At 46.3% G+C, this 18943-nt stretch overlaps 1 protein-coding gene across 2 annotated transcripts; it reads right to left on the reverse strand.

Moving 5' to 3' along the window:
* Positions 1–2735: 2735 nt before the first annotated feature.
* Positions 2736–14580, reverse strand: ZNF514 (zinc finger protein 514). 2 transcript variants are annotated; one of them, XM_002811634.6, is made up of 5 exons: positions 13835–14580; positions 12318–12406; positions 7908–8034; positions 7442–7537; positions 2736–5061 (listed from the first exon to the last, which is right to left on the reverse strand). In XM_002811634.6, exons 1-5 carry the CDS (start codon positions 13956–13958, stop codon positions 4076–4078), a joined length of 1422 nt encoding a protein of 473 aa, XP_002811680.2. In that variant the 5' UTR covers positions 13959–14580; the 3' UTR covers positions 2736–4075. The 2 variants fall into 2 exon arrangements, with proteins under 2 accessions (XP_002811680.2, XP_063569577.1); XM_063713507.1 differs by having other exon boundaries at positions 13940–14579.
* Between the last annotated feature and the right edge of the window lie 4363 nt (positions 14581–18943).

The following is an 18943-nucleotide window of genomic DNA, read 5'->3' on the forward strand; positions in this document are numbered from 1 at the left end:
AGCTCAGGCCATGATGGGAATGGGTGGTCAGACATACCTCATTATACCTTCCTGTCTTTGGAATTCAGGCACAGTGGACCAGCATTAACATTAAAACAGAGACCTTAAGACTGACAAAAACAGACTCTTTGTAGCAATAAGATAACATGACAGATAACAGGCCCTGAGAGAAATCTAAGTATTTTATCCTAAAACAAATTTCTCTTAAGTCTGATAAGAAACATTTACAATCTATTCTCTCTGAAGCCTGCTACCTTCTGGCTTCACCTCACAGTAAGAACCTTGGTCTCCACAATACCTTATCTTAACCCAGACATTCCCTTTTATTGATTCCAGATCTTTGGATAAACCCACTGCCAATCAGAAAATCTTTGAATCCACCTATAACCTGGAAGGCCCTCCCTCTGTCCCTGTCCCTTTCTCACCAGCTTCAAGTTGTCCTGCCTTTCTCTATCGAACCAATGTAAATCTTACATGTATTGATGTCTTACATTCCGCTAAAATGTAAAAATGCATGAAACCAAGCTGTAGCCTGACAGCACAATTGTCTCTTCCTCTCACGTATCCTTGCCATGTTAACCATACTCGTCAGTTTGAACCCAGTGTCCTGCCCTCCAAAAATCCTTTGCACTTCCCACAAGATAAATCCTCAGTCCCGTGTTTGGTATATAATGTCCTCTTCAGGCTGCCCCAACCTGCTGCTGCTCCTGACAAGAGCCACCTTGGGCACATGCTCTCAGGATCTCCTGGGGCTGTGTCAGACTTGTTTCTTAACAGACTTAAAAGAAATCTATTTTGGCGTAAAACACTTTGATTTCTCTCAGGACTTACTGTCATGTTGTTATTGCTACAAAGAGTCTGTTTTTGTTAGTCTTAAGGTCTCTGTTTTAAGGCAAATGCTGGTCAACTGTGCCTACAGGTCACTCATATTTATCTCAGAATAAATCTCCTAAAATATTCTACCATTTGACTTTTTCCGTTGTCATCTGGTTCAGGAAATAAGAAAGTGGTAAAGTGATAAAAAATTATTTAAATAGATCAAGACAGTGATAAGATTTACCACAAGTCTAAATATTGTCCATTTTTAAAAACTTACGCAAACAAATATGTTTATATTACAAATGGTAAGATATGACTTTATATCAGTTTTCAAGAGAACACCTCTCCAAGGAAGGGAAATTAACACAGGTTTCTGACTGATTATGTAGGCTTTAGGTAGGTAGAGAAGGTGCCCCAGGCTGATAGAATGGCTAAGGTAAAGGTTTACAGGCTGAGATGTGGAAAGGCATGTCTGAGGGATGACAAGAGAGCGTTTGTGTGCAATAGAGGCTTCTGTCAGGAGCAGCAGGAGGTTGGAGTAGCCTAAAGAGGGCATTATATACCACACACGGGGGTAAGGATTTATCCTTTAGGCAGTGCAAAGGATTTTTAGAGGGCAGGACACTGGGTTCAAACTGATGAGTATGGTTAATATGGCAAGGATACATGAGAAGAGGAGACAGATTTTGGATGAAGACCAGTTACAAAATTGTGACAGATGTCTAGGTATAAAGTGATCTGGGTAGGTACAGAAAAGGGCACTGGGAAAAAAGGGAGAGATGGAGCAAGAAAATATTTGCTATTTCTGCTCCTGTAAACCTTGGCTGTCCAGGAAGAAATTTCTGTGTGATTTTTAGGCTCCAAGACTTGCATCTTGACCTCAGCTGTCCAAGTACTTCCAGATCCAGATGCCTCCTGTGCATCCTACCTGCCCTGGCCAACCTTGTGGACTCTAGACCCAGCCTGTCTGCATGGGCCCACTTTGAGCTGGTTCCCTGAATTCTGGGCTCAACTTCCTCATCTGGACTTTAAATACTTACAGGATTTTCCTCAGTATAAGCTAATCCTTATTAGGCAAGTATCCTTTGGTCTATACCAGCTCCTGGTCTAGGCTTCTCCACCTGAGTTACAGAGCCAACATGGTAGGAACTTTAAAGAAGAGCCTGACAAGGTTCTGAGACCCAGTAAATGTAGGGGTAACTGTTATAGAAAGTAAGAAGTGATACCAAAAATGCACAGATGGCTTGAAGTAACAAACAAAACAGGAATATTTGTTTAGCAATGGTTGGTATATGTGTAAATTTGATTTTGAAAAACGATTTTATTGAGGTATATTTACCATAATATCTGCCCACATGAAGTGAACAATTCGATGATTTTTAGTGAAGTTACCAAATTGTTCAACCATCACCACCATCTAGTTTTAGAACATTTTCGTCACCCCAAAAAGATTCCTTGTAACATTTGCAGTTACTTTGTTTCTGAAGATCTGCCATTTCTGGACATTTCCTAAAATGGTACTAGAAAATACGTGGTCTCTGGCATCTGCCTTCTTTCACTTAGAATCATGTTTTTGAGATCTAGATTGTGTATAATACCCATATGTTAGTGTTTTTTTTTTTTTTTTTTTTTTTGAGACGGAGTCTCACTCTGTCTCCCAGGCTGGAGTGCAGTGGCGCCATCTTGGCTGACTGCAAGCTCCACCTCCCGGATTCACGCCATTCTCCTGCCTCAGCCTTCCCAGTAGCTGGGACTACAGGCGCCCGCCACCACGCCTGGTTAATTTTTTTGTATTTTTAGTAGAGACAGGGTTTCACCTGTTAGCCAGGATGGTCTCGATCTCCTGACCTTGCGATCTGCCGCCTCGGCCTCTCAAAGTGCTGGGATTACAGGCGTGAGCCACCGCGCCTGGCCTATTTTAGTAATTTTAATGTTTAAACAAGGTTTCATTTCATTTCAAAAATTCTAAATCTATTATCATAAAGATGTAATGAAAATTGCTTTTTGCTCAATCCTAAACCACTCCATTGCCTCACAAAGAAAGGTAACATGTGCTACAGAGAAAGAAGTGCATGCAGGTGTTGTACTGGAAAGGTCCAGTCTATTAATCTCCATACTACAGCTGTGAACCACAGGAAAGAGGCCCAGCCCAGTTAGGACTATAGGCCAAGGCATGTCACTTTCTGAACATCAGTTTTATTAGCTCTAAAATACGACTGGGCTAGATCATGGGTAGCTGTCTACCTTTCTCAGCCTCCATCTTCTGCGCCCACGCAGGACACCCTGCCCCGTCAGTAACAGCATGAGGAGGCAGTGCGTAAGTGTGGTTATACAAATGGCCCCACCAGGCAGAAAATCACCAGACAAGGTGATTTCTCAGCTTCTTTTCAGCTCTAGTTTTATACATCTCAAGTTGGAAAGGAACTTTCCTCACATTCATCATGTTCCCAAGGTTTCTCTTTGAGATGAATACTGAGGCTTGAACTATACTAGTGCATTTTCCTAGTTTCACTAAATTTGAAGAGTTGCTCTAGCACAAATTCTCTAATGTACAAATTCTCTAACGTGTTTTGGTGGAACATCCACCAAAGCCTTTCCCACACTCATCACATCACCAGAGTTTCCAGCTAGTAGGGAGAGTTCTAAGGGGTTTATAAAGCAATGAGGTTTGGCTGAAGGCTCTCCCACATTGCCCACATTCACAGGTTTTTCTCAGGTATGAATTTTCTGATGCTTAATAAGGGATGAGCTCTGACTGAAGGCCTTCCTCTATTTCCTTCTTTCATAGGGCCTCTCTCTAGTATGTGTTCTTGATGCTTAGTAAAGGAAGAGATACAACTGAAGATTTTTCCATACTTACCACACTAGTAGAATTTCTCTCCACTACAAGTTATCTGATTTTCTTAAAGAATCAGTATGTAACTGAAGGCTTGCCACACTCACTGCATTGATAAGGCTCCTCCCCAGTGTTGGCTGTCTGATGCTGAATAATATGCATCCTCTGATCGAAGCCTTCCCACATTCATTACATTCACGTGGTTTCTCACTAGTATGGATTCTCTCGTGTTTGGTAAGAGAGGGGAAGCCCACCCCCTCTTGACATTGATAGGGATTCTCTTTAGTAATTATTGCCTGATGTGGAAAAGATGTGGTCTTCCCACATACATTACACCTTTAGGATCTCTCTCTGATATGAATTCCTTAAGTTCTGGTGATGTCTGCACTCCAGCTGAAAGCCCGTCTATATTCACTGAATTTATAGGAGTTTTTTCCCAGCATGACTTCTCTGATGTTTAATAAGGGATGCAGTATGAGCAAAGGCCCTTCCACACTCATTACATTTGTAGGGTTTCTCTCCAGTGTGAAATCTGTAATGTTGAGTGAGAGATGAACTCTGGCTGAAGGCTCTCCCACATTTATTACATTTGTAAGGTTTCTCTCCAGTATGAAATCTGTAATGCACAATGAGTGATGAGCTCTGGCTGAAGGTTCTCCCACATTCCCTGCATTCATAGGGCTTTTCTCCAGTATGAGTCCTCTGATGCTTAATAAGGGATGAAGTGTGACCAAAAGCTCGTCCACATTCATTACATTTGTAGGGTTTCTCTCCAGTGTGAAATCTATAGTGCAGAACAAGAGACGAACTCTGGCTGAAGGCTCTCCCACATTCACTGCATTCATAGGGCTTTTCTCCAGTATGAGTTCTTTGATGTTTAATAAGGGATGAAATATGACCAAAGGCTCTTCCACAGTCACTGCATTCATAGGGCTTTTCTCCAGTGTGACATCGCTGATGGCGCCTAAGTTCTGACTGGAAGTGAAAGGACTTCCCACATTCATTACAGTTAAAAGATTTCTTCTCTGGATGGGTTCTCTGAGAGCTGTTTCCCCCTAAAGTCTGCCTGAATTCTGTATCACATTTATAAGATCCTTCTCCCATGAGAACGCTGTGTTGGTTAACAAGGACTGATCTTAAACCTAAGCTTCTCCCAAATCCATTCCATTTATAATCTCTGCTAAGGGTGGTGGCAGATTTGTGAGTGGTTGACATTTGTTTCAGGTATCTCTCCTGTTTTATCTGCTGCATCTCTAACTGGCCATCACAACTGCAGGCTGCTTTAAACTTGGAGAACTGCAGCACATCTTGAATATGTTTTTCCACTGATACTACCTGGAATAATTCTTCTTTGGAAATTCCCCAACTTGGCATTGATTCCTTGGATTTAGACCTTCTCTCCCAGTCTGTTAAAAAAAAAAAAAAAAAGAAGAAGACGACATTCTAGTATGTAGAATGTCCTATGTAGCAAGAAAACCAAGCTCCCAATAATGAATGTGAAATAATTAACCTTTAAAATAACACCTAAAAGGGACGTACAGATTTTTCCAATAATGGCTTATGTCTGAAGATGGTTTTGGAGTATCGAGAATGAGTTATGAGCAGATGACTGGAGATTAAGAAAATCTGAGATATATGTGTTTAGATTCCAGTACACAAGGTAAGTCCAAAGACTAAAGATGAGAGGAGGGTAGGAAGGGTGACAAGGAAATAGACTAAGTTTAAGGGATGGGGACAAAAATCAATAAACCAAGTATAGGATTGTAAGTCACCCAGGTACAGATTCTATATTCTCACAATTTCTTCAGGCCTACATAATTGTAACAGAATTCTACCCAGTCTTCCTACCTCCAGGTTTCCTGAAACCCTTCACTTTCTTCTTTTCCAAATGCCCATTTCCTTAAGGTCTTCCCAGTCTTAATCTTCCAAAGGCTCTCCAGTGCCTACAGGATAAACCCTTAATCTTTCACTATAGCTCTATAATACTTTACCAGGTCCTGTCCTCTTTTTCAGCAAGTGCCTTGAGCACAGAAACTGGCTGCCTTCCTGTTTCCCATATATCCACTGCCCCTCTCACCATTCTCTTTCTTTAAGACTTTGCATACCTTTCAGGGACAAGCTCATGTCCTCCACGAAGTATTCCTTTAACACCTTAGTGCACACCCTATATTATTATATATTATGCACATATACATATAACATGTATCATATTACTCTATATAATTATGATAGGAAGAGAAACTCTCCCCTAAAGATGCCTGTGTCCTAATCACAAGAACCTGTGAGTGGGTTACCTTATATGACAAAAGGGACTTTGCAGATGTGATTAACGGTACAGACCTGGAGATGGGGACCTGGATTATTTAAATAGGTCAAATCTAATCATGAGCGCTTAAAATCGGAGAGCATTTCCTGGCTGGGCAGAAAGATGTGTAAGCCATTGCTGGCTTTGAAGATGGAGGAGGGGCACTTTCAGCCAAGTAATCTGGCAGTCTCTAGAAGCTGGGAACATCCATCTGTTCATAGCCAGCAAGAAAACAAGGACCTCGGTTTTATAACTGCAAGGTATTGGTTCTGCCAACAACCCAAATGAAAAGAAAAAGGTGCCCAGCCACTCCAGAAAGGTACACAGCCCTGTGGACATCTTGGTTGGAACCATGTGATACACGTGCCAGACTTCTGACCTACGAACTATGACATGAGTTTGTGTTGTTTAAAGCCACCAAGTTTGTGCTACTCTGTTTCAGCCACAGTGGAAAATTAATAAAATAATAATAACAAGCACACTTTTGAAGAAGGAAATGACTGGTAATGCCTAACCAGTGGTCCCAGGGGCCAGTCAGAGTTTCTGAGTCAATAGGTCTTGTGTGGCTCCTGGGAACCCAAATGTTTAACAAGCTCCCTGGGACATTCTGAAACATAGCCATGCTCATATACCATTGTTAAATAAACAGATGACTAGATCCAGATGTCAGACCCTTGATCTCATTTCGGAAGGAAAAAAGATCAAGTAAGTACCAGTACAGAGGACATCAGCATCTTCCCTCTCTGTCATAACCCAGCCTATCCTCTCAGGAATTTAGCACCACTTTCTTGAGCTTCAGCTCTGGCCATGGGTAAGATTCTGGCTCATGGAAATGAACTGGCATAGACTGTCACGTGCCTCCAGTGTGCTTGGGTTATACATGGCAGTCAGGAAAGCTTTGAGTCAAGAATTCTGCCCCAAGGCATATAGCCTACCAGGTACTCTCAAGTCACCTAAGAATCAAAGGTCTCAAAGGGATGCTGTGAACAGCTGTCAAGGAGTAGTCTTTGTTCCTGGAACCACTTTTTTTGAGACTCAGCTTAATCAAGCTTGAAGTGTCCTCACCTGGATCTTCCTGACATCTGTCTGTCCTTGCCTGTAACCGCTTCATTTCTGGGGTGCTCAACTCTTCTGTTTGATCTCTCACTAACTCCCTTAACTCTGCTGATCTAGGATTGCCTGGCCCCATATGATTGTTAATCCATCTAACATTGACTATGAGACATCTATTGATGCTGCGTGGCACCAATAACCCAGAAGGCATGGGCAGAGATGGGAACCAAACAAAGCATAAAGACTAGAAAAGCAAAGGAACATCTCCTCTCCTGACACCAGAAATAATTACAAAATTCAACATACCAGAGTTGAGGGCTCCTGCCAAGTGACCTCATCTTCTGAAAGGACAGCACCCTGACCACAGGCTCTGGGCTACCTCCCACCCCAGCTGGGCCTTATCATATGCAATGCTCTCACTCACTCACCTGAGTGGGCTCCTGTTGAGATTTCTCTCTCCACCATGAAGGGCTCGCCCCTTTCCTCCAACTGGCAGATCACATATGGTTTGGATACTAGAAGCCCTGACGGTAGAGAAGGAAAAGGATTTTGGTTGTGTGTGCCAGTGGCCAAGTCTTTGGATATTCATCTTCAAGGTGGAGAAATACTGTAGGCATGGAAAGCCTACAGAGAACAGGCATTGTGAAAAGTCAGGAACACAGCCAGGTAACTTCCTATTTCAACTCCGTAAGTAGCTGGATGTTTCCTAGAACTAGGAACAGAAATACTGTATCATTGGGCCCCAAAGAGAATGTAAATGTCTGATTCCAGACTTCCCAAGGAAACCCAGGGCAAAACTCAGCCAACCGGCCCAAACACCACTAGCTCTTAAACATCAAGGAAATCAAGAAGTCCTGCTGGGCAGGCTTTGGGCTTTGGAGGCCTTGTGCTCACCCAGAAAGGCCAGGTTCCTGAAGTTCTCCAGCATAACCTCCCTGTAGAGGTCCTTCTGAGCAGGGTTCAGCTGCCCCCACTCCCACTGGGTGAATTCCACAGCCACATCTTCAAATGTCATCAGGTCCTGAAACACAGAAGACACTCCTGTACTCTGAAGGAGCACCCTCATGGCCCTGGGGAGAAAAGCAGGCAGGCATCTAAGGAGAACCTCAGGATGTGCAAGAAGGATTCTGAGTGCCCAGCAGCTATCCCAGTGCCCACAGAGTTGTGGGTTTTGTTATCTCAAAAATATTTTAAGCTGCTCCAGGGATTGTACCGTCCTTACTACTTGGTATCCCACCCAATGTCCACTTACATGCTTATCAGTATGAAAACTGCTAGGAAATATAACCAGGGTCTCAGGTGAATCAGGCCTACAGAGACATTCTTCTTAGGTGGAGGTAAATGTAATACATTTCCTCATTTGTCAAAAGGTTTTATTCTCAATCTAGTTACATTTAATTGGAATCAATTAGAATTAACAGATGAATATGCTTTGCATTCTCAAATGCACAAGGATCAACAGTTTTCTAATAAAGTATTTTTGAAACTTGTGACCTATGATTTTAACAACAATAAGGCCAAATCAAGTAATCTGGGGCTTATGATAATTTATCCTCCACCTGCCTGCCAGCACACAGTTCAGCAAAAGGAAATCACAAGTGGCTTTATGATGAAACAATAAGTTTTGTGAGTTTGACTAGCATGATACTTTCCCCCAAAGCCTAATCATTACTCAGTTCCTAAGTTTATAAAGCTGAGCATGAAACCCTGGATCCCACGTCACCATTATAAAGCATAATTATTGTATAGGTCCTGGCCAGAACTATCCTGTCACCTTCAATCTCAGTAATTAGAACACCTCCCATTTAGCTTATATTGTATGGCAATCCACTAAAGAGCAAAATAGGTGAAAGTACTATAAATTCCTGTTACTTTTACCCCAAAGTATTTAAAAATCACATCCCATCTAGATACTGATTCCACAGAAAAGCTGAAGTAACAATTTTATAATATAAAAATCATCCAAAATAATCAAACATGAAAAATTCACTACTATAGTGATCTCTTTTGATAGGTTATATTATTTGTCCAAAATATCCACTGGCCCTCCCTAAAGAATTGAGCTTCTGCCTCCCCCGGCCCCAGGTGGGGCGCTGTCATCTGCTTTCTCAAACTGAACGTGAAAGACATGAGCTACAGGTGAGCAAAAGCCTTCAGAGCCAGTGGGGGTTCTGCAGTTGTCCTTTCCTGTCTGCCTTGAGAATGGCAAATGATATGAGTGAAGATGTGGGCAAAGCCACAGATGTCACGTAACATGGGCAAGAGGGAGCCTTTCATGGCGTAAGTCTCTAAGGGTTTGCTGTTGCTATCATGGCATAACTAGCCTATACTGACTCCTTAAAAAACTGGTACTCAAAGTGGAGTTCTGCCATAACAAAAAGCCAAAAATAGATGACACCGGCATCCAGGCCAGGCAGTGAAGAAACTTATTCGCAAGGTGGCAACCCATGTAATTTGGTGGTGAACTGTTTGATGAAACTATTGCCTTCAATAACTTGAAAGATGAACAATGAAAGCATGAGCTTGCGATGTTATGAGAAGAGGCTGGAAACATAACATTAGTAGTGTGAGTTGGTTGTTATTGGCTGAGTTTGACAAAATATTACAAGAAAAAATGAGCTCAAGAGTTTGTGGTTTGCAAAACAAAAATGGAAGGCAATAGGAAATGTCCAGAAATGCTAGGACTTGCAGGGTTGGAGACAACCAATTCTCATTTCCAACTGGCCAAAGACAATATACATTAGCTTCTGCGTGACAACGGCTAATTAAAACTCAGTCCATTATCAGGGACCAAATCATGGATGTGGTTGTCAAACCTTTTTGTTTAAACCTCTGAGTAATTTCAAAAGGCTCCCAGTAAATCTCCCAGTAATCTCAAAAAGCTCCCAGTAAAGGCTTTCAGTAGGACCAAATTGTTGAGTGAAAAAAGTATAGATTTCCCAAGGAAATCCAAAAACTCCACAATTAAGGCCAAAGAAAGGGGCATATTTCAAAAAGAACTGTGGGTCACACCACTGACACATGGAGCCAACTGGAAACAAATTCATAAAAAGCTGATTAAGTTTTTTAGAGGTGCATTTAAAACAATCCTGGGCCACCAACCTACTCCAGCAGGATGAAAAAGCTGCTTTGCCCCCAAGAAAGCTTATTCTCCAGTATCATCTTCATATGACACCAAGGAGGTATCAAAAGGAAGGAACTTCCCAAGGGCAAAACCAACAGCCAAGGAAAACACTAGGCCGGGGAGCTCCACCCAGGGAGCAGAACCAGGGTGTAACCTGCAGACTTTCCCACTCCCAAGACCAAGGGTCCTCACAGTGTCTGTCCAGTGGAATTTCATGACTGTTATGGACCCAGGACTGACTCTTCCCATGCTTCCCTCTCCTGCAAAGGAGTGTCTACCATGGCCATCCTGTCCCCATTGCTCATTGTATACTGGATATATGGATTCAGGTAATTGTCCTTTTAGTTTGTAGGTATCCAGACCCACGGGATCTCCATCCAGACTATTGTGCCATCCAGGACTTCGATCATGATGCTCTGACTGGATGCAGCTCTTGGGTTATTTCTCTTGGAGGGCATTTTGTGTGCAGGAGAGAGGGAAGTGAACATCTATGGGTAAGAAAATATACAGTGATGGATGAATTATTTGCTTAACGTAATCCCTGCCCTTCCCTTTAGGATCCTCACTCTAGGAGGCTAATACTTCCCACTTCATTAACATTAGGCTTGGCCACGGGACCTGCAGCAGCCAAGGGGGTTGTGAGCAGAAGCCACATGTGCCGCTTCTGAGTGGAAGCCCAAAGAGCCATCCCCGGGTTCTCACACTGCTCTTTCCCTCTGATACAAGAAGAGCATATCCCAGAGGGAGTTGACCCTTCAACCTGAAGCTCAGAGAGAAGAGGGTGTGAAGTAGAGTCACAGTCAGCCCACTACTGACAAAGACAGCAGAAAGAAGAAAGACACTCTTTCTAACTGCGAGCCATTGAGATGTGGGGCTGTCATTACCACACTGAACCCACCTAAGTGCTCTGATAAACCTCTGAATGATGTACATCAGGGCCAAAAAAATTTAAATGCTATTTATAACTTTACTGATTAAATTCATTACTAGGGGGGTTCCCCCTTTTGGCTTGAAAGTTAAATGTCAGTGTCTATCATCAAGCCTGAATCCCATGCCTATCCTGGATGCTGGGAAACCCCGGAGGCTGGCATTTGTACCCCTCCACATCCAGCTCACTAGAGACAAACCTGAATCCCCCTTGAGGGCCAGTCACCACGATCCCTGATGCCAACAAGGATTAGGCAGTTACTATCTGCCAGCGGAACTGCCAGCGGACTCTAACAACAACATGAGGCGGCTCTATGATTGAGTGGTTAAGATCTCAGAGCCAGACAGTCTAGATGTAAAATTGGGGTCCCTTCCTCACTAACTAGATAACCATGAGCAAGTTACTTTCTCTCTCTGTGCCTTGACTTCTTCAGTTAACCTCTCCACACTTCGGTTACCATTCTTCAAAATGGTAACCATTTATGGGAATGTTTTAGAGACAAAATGAATTAGTATGTGTAAATTGTAGAGAATAGTTCCTGATACAGGTTTTGTTCTCCATAAATAATAACTATTTTCATCATCATTAACATTATTATAGTCTTCACGTTATTGCTGCCTGCTTAACATGTTACTGGTGGCAAACCAATGCATAGAGAGGTTAGGTGACTCATCCAAGGCCACACAGCCTGTAAATAGTAAAGTTAAGTGTGTCTCCTCCCTAATCCAGGGAGATAACATCTGAACAGGGACCCAGCCTCAAACAGCCTGCCCACCTGTCCATACCCTTAAAACCTGCTTGTCCCCAGTTCTCCATGAGTTTTCCCAACCTCTCCAGAACAGGCCAATTCCCCTTTTCGTGAACCTCGATGGAAAGGCCTGTCTGTGCCACTCCATTTGGCATCAAACCGTTCACATCCTGTTACTGGTGGCTGCGATGGGTGTCAGGGTCCTCTCCCACTGTGGCTGTGACACTCTTTCAAGGCCAGGGCTGTCATATTACCTGGTGGTCACCACAGTGCTCTTTCCCGAAATATGCCAGAGTAAGCCCAAACGATCTGAGTGGGTGCACAGCAAGAAGAGAACACCCCGGACAGGGCAGGGAGCCATCATTCACTTGGATGGGCTCAGCCTCCTGCAGAGACAGCATTGGGTCAGTTCCCTTAGTGAACAAAGAGGCTACTTTTTGGTGAAAAGTAGGCAAAGCTAACCATCGTTCAGGCATTTGAGGAAAAATTAAGAACACAACTCACCCAAGGTCTGGCTTTCAGGAATGAATTGGTTGTTCCCTCTTCTCCTGGGAATCTCTCTGGAGGAAGAGCAGGATTCTGAGAAGGGGAAGCTGGGAAAGCAGAAGGAGACATAAGGGAAGCTGACCCTGCCGGCACACACAGCTCTCAGACTTCCCAAGCTGAGACCCAGAACAGCTCTGAATGTCACCTCCATTGTCCTGAGGACCCCAGTGGATCAAAAGGATCTGAGAGGCAGCTTCTAGCCTTCAAACATTGAGAGAAGTGCCCCTGTACACAGCTGCATGAGGCTCCCACCTGTCCACAGCCCACATCAGTCTATAAGTGAGTGAAGTGTGACCAGTCTGGCCATACCACTGAAGTTATTTACTGGGCACACTGTATGCAGGACATCTCCTAGGACTTTTGGAAATATAAAGATGGAAAAGACCTTCAAGGAACTTTAAACCTAGCCTACAGGTTAACAATTACACAAGACCCAAGGCAAGGCCATGCAGGATTATGAGGCTTTAAAGGGAGGAAGTTACACCTCTCCCCTCATCCTTGGGAACCCAGCTCAGAGGCCACCTCTTTCTGAGAAGCTGCCCCTGGTGTTCCCAAGCTCTGTTAGGTCTCTGCAACACACTTGAGAGCTCCTTCATTATAAAGCTTTGCATCATACTGTTCATAAAAGCCTTAAAACAAACAAAAAAACTAACCGAAATCATGCCAGAGAAGTAGTTAAGGCTAACAACATGGGTGTAAGCATAGCACATGTCGGCATTCCTCAAGCTTCATGTGTGTGTGGATCCCTGAGGATCTTGTTAAACTCTGGCTCAAGACTTGCTAAGACCCTGTTTGAGGATGTGTGGGGCCCCAGAGTCTGCAATTCTAGAGAGCTTCTGGGCAATGCCTCTGCTGGTCCCAGAGCCACACTGATTAGCAAGGGTATAAAGGAAAAAAGAGGGGGTGGGAGGCCCACAGACTGGGCCCAGTTCTTCCACTGGCCAGTTATGTGTCCTTGAGCACGTGCACTGAAGGATGAACAGTCGGATTAAAATGCCCACCTGGTGAGAGACAGGACGTTCTAAACTTAGGACTGGCTTAAAACCTCCTAGGTCACCTGGATTGCCCTGCCCCCAAAGCTATTGGGGGAAGGGGCTCAGAGGAAGTGCCCACCATGTACACTGCTGACCTTAGACACCGCTGAGCTAGAACGACTGGAAGAACCTTATTAGTGAGGTGATTAAGGAGGTGGACGACAAGGCTCCAAATGGCCCTATTGTCCTCTGATCCCTGGCCAAGGGCCACTCCCTCTTGGGTTTGCTTGCCCTCTCCCTGCCGCAGCAGGAAGAGATCGGATCGTCTTCTGCTCTCCTCTCTCTCCTCTGGCCATTGGGACAATTTTCCGTGGCCATCCCCTCCACCTCCGCCACGGGCATCTAGAGACCCCTGCCAGACCCAGGAGACTGCGGCTTCAGCCTTCTGGGTCTGGAACGTTAGATGTCGCCACACGGAAGGCAGATGAAGTACAGCCTCACCCTTCAGTGGGATTCCCCGGCCTCTTCCCGGGGTCCTCCTGATATCGGGCCTGGTACTAGCTTCCCATGAGGGCTCCTGGCCCTCTGCACGCTCCAGAGCCAAACCTGATGCTGTGGAGTCCATAGCTGGGGCTAAGGAGCGGCGTCCTTTCACTAGGTCCAAATCTCTGTCTTTCGGCCACAGCCCTGTGGTCCTCCCGAGGGTTCAGGCAGCGGGACGCAGGCTGGGGCTGCCTGGGGGACACGAGGCATCCCTACTAGGCGCGGCGGGGCCAGCGGACCTGCAGGGCCCAGAGCAGGGCTGGCAAACCCGGGTGCGCCCGGCGCGGCGCACTGGCCCGGGGTCGTGCTCTTCCCTCGCCAAGTCCGGCTTCCTACCCCCGGCTTGGCTCCGCCTCAGGACGAGGCTCTGGAACCCAGCTCCCACGTGGATCCACACGCGCAGTGGGCTCAGACCACCAGGAGACACGGCCACAGCCACGCCAGCGACGCGAGGGCCCAGCGCTCTTCAGCTGCCCGGAGACAGCAGGGATTCGGTGAGAGCCTCACAGGAGCAGGGACCGACCCTATCAGCCCGGCTCGCCCCGCTGTCCCTGCCTAGCTCCGGCCTGCACAGTCCCTAGCAGGGGGCACTCGGAGGGACACGCCCAGCTCCGTCAGGGGCCGGGGCGCGGGCCCAGTACAGGTCTACGCGCCCGCAGTCTCCGAACGCTCACAGGACCAGGCCCCGCCCCGCGTCCGCCCCGCGCCAGCCCCGCCTCCCGAGGCCGTCCCGAGCTTGCGCAGACGCGGCCGCCGCCGGGCCCTTCAGAGCGAGCGCCGGTGGCGGGGTGCTGGCGCGGCGAGGCTGGAGAGGCGGGGCTCGCGGACGCCTGTAGGATCTCCGCTGGGAGGGGCCGTGCGCGCCGGCCACGCGCCGGCTTTCACCTCGCTCTCCCCCAAGGGCCGGGAGCTACAAGCATTTCCCCTCTCGCGCGTGACTTTGGTAGCTGAGCCTCATATCTCTCTCGTTTTTTGGGGGGAGGGGGGAGACAGTCTTGCTCTGTCGCCCAGGTTGGCGTGCAGGGGCGCGCTCTCGGCTCACCGCAACCTGTGTCTTCTGGGTACAAGCAATTCTCGTGTCTCAGCCTCCGTAGGAGCTGGGATTACAGGTTCCCGCCACCACGCCCAGCTAATTTGTTGTATTTTAGTGGAGACGGGGTTTCACTATGTTAGCCAGGCTGGTCTCGAATTCCGACCTCAGATGATCCTCCCGCCTCAGCCTCCCAAAGTGCTGTGATTACAGGTGTGAGCCACCGCCCCCAACCCGCATATCTCGATGTAAGGCTATTCAACAGAAGCCGCGGTCCTACCCTGGATCTGCTGAGTGAGGATTTCCAGGAGGCTCTCCTGGCCTGCCTAGGAGATACTGGGGACTCACTGCTAGATACTGCTTCTACAGACTGTCCCGTGCCTCTTGCCTTTCTCCGTCTGCCCTTGAATTCAGCGAAAGGTGATGGAGAACAAAAGAGGTCTTTGAACGCCCTCCTGCTACAGAAACAAATATCATTTAGGACCCAGAAGAAATGGAGAAACGGCCTGCTATGGTCTGAATGTATGTGTCCCCCTCAAATTCATATGTTGAAACCTAACTCCCAAGGTGATAGTATTAAGAAGTGGAGCCTTTGGAAGACTCTGTCCTCATGAATGAGATTAGTGCCCTTTAAAAACAGGCCTTAGACCGGGCGCGGTGGCTCACATCTGTAATCCCAGCACCTTGGGAGGCCAAGGCGAGCGGATCACTTGAGGTCAGGAGTTTGAGACCAGCCTGGCCAACATAGTGAAACCCTGTCTCTACCAAAAATATACTAAAAAATTAGCTGGGCGTGGTGGTGCACGCCTGTAATCCCAGCTACTCAGGAGGCTGAGACAGGAGAATTGCTTGAACCTGAGAGGCAGAAGTTGTAGTGAGCCAAGATCGTGCCACTGCACTCCAGCCTGGGCGACAGAGCAAGACTCCGTCTCAAAAAATAAACTAAATAAATAAATAAATAAAATAAAAATAAAAACGGGCCTTAAGCCCCCTTTGCTCCTCCTGCCATGTGAGGACACAGAAGGTGCCATCTATGAGAAACGTACCCTCACCAGCCCCTGAACTGGCTGGCACGTTGATACTGGATTTCTGAGCCTCCAAAACTGTGAACAACAAATTTGTGTTGTTTACAAATTACCCAGTTTAAGATACTCTGTTATAGCAGTGCCAATGCCTAAGACACAGTCTGAGTATTAAAACGGTGGTTTTCTGGAGGCAGTCCTCAACCAGAGAAGGGCCACTTGTGAGGACAGAGAGATTGGTTTATCAACCCTATTTAGTAGTTCAGGACACAATAACTTACAAAATCAAGGCAAAGACAAAATAACTTACAAAATCAAGGCAAAGACAAAATAACTTACAAAATCAAGGCAAAGAGACCATTCTCCTTTCCTGCTTTTGCAGTCTCTGTTTCACTTTTCTGCCAGCACTTCTAGTGGCACAGATGGCCAGGATGGCGCAGCAAGCAAAGCCCTCTTCCACGCAGGGGGACATTGTCTGGGAACCATGGCTGATATAGGAGCTTTTCCATCTTCGGTGCTCTGAACCAAAAAGGTGAGGGGATGGACAAATGAGAAAAGATTTTCATCTCATTGATGGCTCAACAGAACTAGAGATGGAACTACTTCAGATGAACTTGAGGGCCACTGCCTTTCCCTGATGCCCATCCTGTGGGCCTGCTGCAGTGTCTGAAATTCCCTACTCTTACATTGTGTCCTTTGGGACAGATCTTGATCCAGAGGCCCTTGTTTGTTACAATGCACATTCATTACCCCGGGAATATTCTCTCCTGCTCAGTGCTCTAGTGCACCATTTGATCTCAAAGCACTGTTGGTGGAGCTCCAGTCCTCACCTATACACTCTCCACCACCTTCAACATTCCTTTTACTGCTCCTTTGCAGTCAAATGCCTCTTCCACCCCAACCCGTGACCACTGCTCTGTTACCTTTCCTATATTTTTGACTTTTCCTGAATGTCACATAAATGGAATCATACAGTTTGTAAATTTTTAAGACTGGCGGCCGGGTGCAGTGGCTCACACCTGTCTCTACTAAACCCCGTCTCTACTAAAAATACAAAAATTAGCCGCGTGTGGTGGCGTGCGCCTGTAATCCCAGCTACCTAGGAGGCTAAGGCAGGAGAATCTCTGGAACCCGGGAGGCAGAGGCTGCAGTGGGCCGCGGTTGCGCCACTGCACTCCAGCCTGGGTGACAGAGCAAGACTCTGTCTCAAAAAAAAGAAAAGAAAACTGGCTTCTTGGCCGGGTGCAGTGGCTCATGCCTGTAATCCCAACACTTTGGGAGGCCGAGGTGGGCGGATCACCTGAGGTTGGGAGACCAGCGTGACCAACATGGAGAAAACCTGTCTCTAGTAAAAATACAAAATTAGCTGGGCGTGGTGGCACACGCCTGTAATCCCAGGTACTCGGGAGGCTGAGGCAGAAGAATCACTTGAACTCGGGAGGCGGAGGTTGTGGCGAGTCGAGATCATGCCATTGCACTCCAGCTTGGGCAACAAGAGCAAAACTCTGTCTCCAAAAAAAAAAAAAAAAGCCATGCAGCTTCTGTCTTGTTCACTGGGACCCTCTTAGAGCCCTGAAATGAGGTGCAAGAAGCCTGACTGCCCCGAGGCCACCGTGTTGTGAGGGAGTCCAAGCACAAAGAGAGGCTACATGCAGGGACTCTGGCCGACAGTCCCAGCTGAGCCTAGCCACGGGTGCCAATCTGGGTGCCAGATATAGTCCTCCCAATTTAGGATCCAGAAATTGTGAAGCAGAAACAAGCTGTGTTAGGCCATTTTGCACTGCTATAAAGAAATACCTGAAACTGGGTAATTTATAAAGAAAAGAGGTTTCCTTGGCTCTTGGTTCTGCTGGCTGTACAGGAAGCATGGCAATGGCATCTGTTTGGCTACTGGGGAGGCCTCAGGGAGCTTTCACTCACTGTGGAAGGTGAAGTGGGAGCTTGCACTTTGCATGGTGAAAGCGGGAACAAAACAGAGTTGGGGAGGGCAGGAAGGTGTCACACACATAAACAACCAGATCTCAGGAGTACTCACTATTGCAAGGAAAGCACCAAGCCATGAGGGATCTGCCCCCATCACCCAAATACCTCCCACCAGGCCCCATCTCCAACACTGGAGTTTACATCTCAACATGAGATTTGGAGGGGATATCCAAATGATATCCCTGTGTGCCCATCCCTGTTGTGCCCATCCAAGTTCCCGACCCACAGAACGTGTTGGCCTAATAAAATTGTTTTCAGCCACTAAGTTTGGAGTGGTTAAACAGCATCAGATGGCCATAACATCCTGCAATTTGGCAGAGCCTACAAGCTTCTGGGCCCAAGAGATACCTGTTTTACTCTAAAAAGATGGACGTATGTCACTTCTTGGCTGCTTAGCTTCCATATGCTTCTCCTAACTCTTTTGAGAAAATCAGTTAAAATTCTCTTAATCTTCCCAGTAACATGGCCGATTAGATGGCCTAAACAGCCCTCTTAATAAAAAAACTAAAAATGCTGAAAAATTGCAAACATCTTTATAAACACACTGATGAGCAGGCATGAAAGTGAGGAATTTGTAAACATTTAAAAAAAATAAAGTGAAATGGGCCAGGCGCAGTGGCTCATGCCTATAATCCTAGCACTCTGGGAGGCCGAAGAGGGTGGATTGCTTGACCCCGAGTTTGAAACCAGCCTGGGCAAAATGGTAAAACCCCATCTCTACAAAAAAATACAAAAAGTAGCCAGGCATGGTGGTGCATGCCTGTAGTCCCAGCTACTCTTGAGGCTGAGATGGGAGGACTACGTGAGCCCAGGAGGTGGAGGTTGCAGTGAGCTGAGAGCATGCCACTGCATTCCAGCCTGGCTGACACAGCCAGAGCCTGTCTCAAAAAATAAATAAATAAAGTGAGAGCTAGAATTCTGAGAATCGAGCAACAAACCTGACTTTTAGACTGCTAAATCCTAGAGCACATAAACTTCCACTTTGGCAGCTACCTGGAAGCAGTAAAGACAAAGCCTAGGGCTTGCCAGTGG

This window comes from Pongo abelii, chromosome 12 (genome assembly GCF_028885655.2).
Source record: "Pongo abelii isolate AG06213 chromosome 12, NHGRI_mPonAbe1-v2.0_pri, whole genome shotgun sequence".
Taxonomy (NCBI): Eukaryota; Metazoa; Chordata; class Mammalia; order Primates; family Hominidae; genus Pongo; species Pongo abelii.

Bases quoted from the DNA above. Each gene is read 5' to 3' on its own strand.
- ZNF514 (XM_002811634.6), bottom strand. From the start codon at position 13,958: ATGGACTCCACAGCATCAGGTTTGGCTCTGGAGCGTGCAGAGGGCCAG. The intron at 8,035-12,317 runs GTGAGTTGTGTT...TCTGTGTTTCAG, and splicing joins TCCTGAAAGCCAGACCTTGG to GACCTGATGACATTTGAAGA. The intron at 7,538-7,907 runs GTGAGCACAAGG...CTCTACCGTCAG, and splicing joins CAGGAACCTGGCCTTTCTGG to GGCTTCTAGTATCCAAACCA.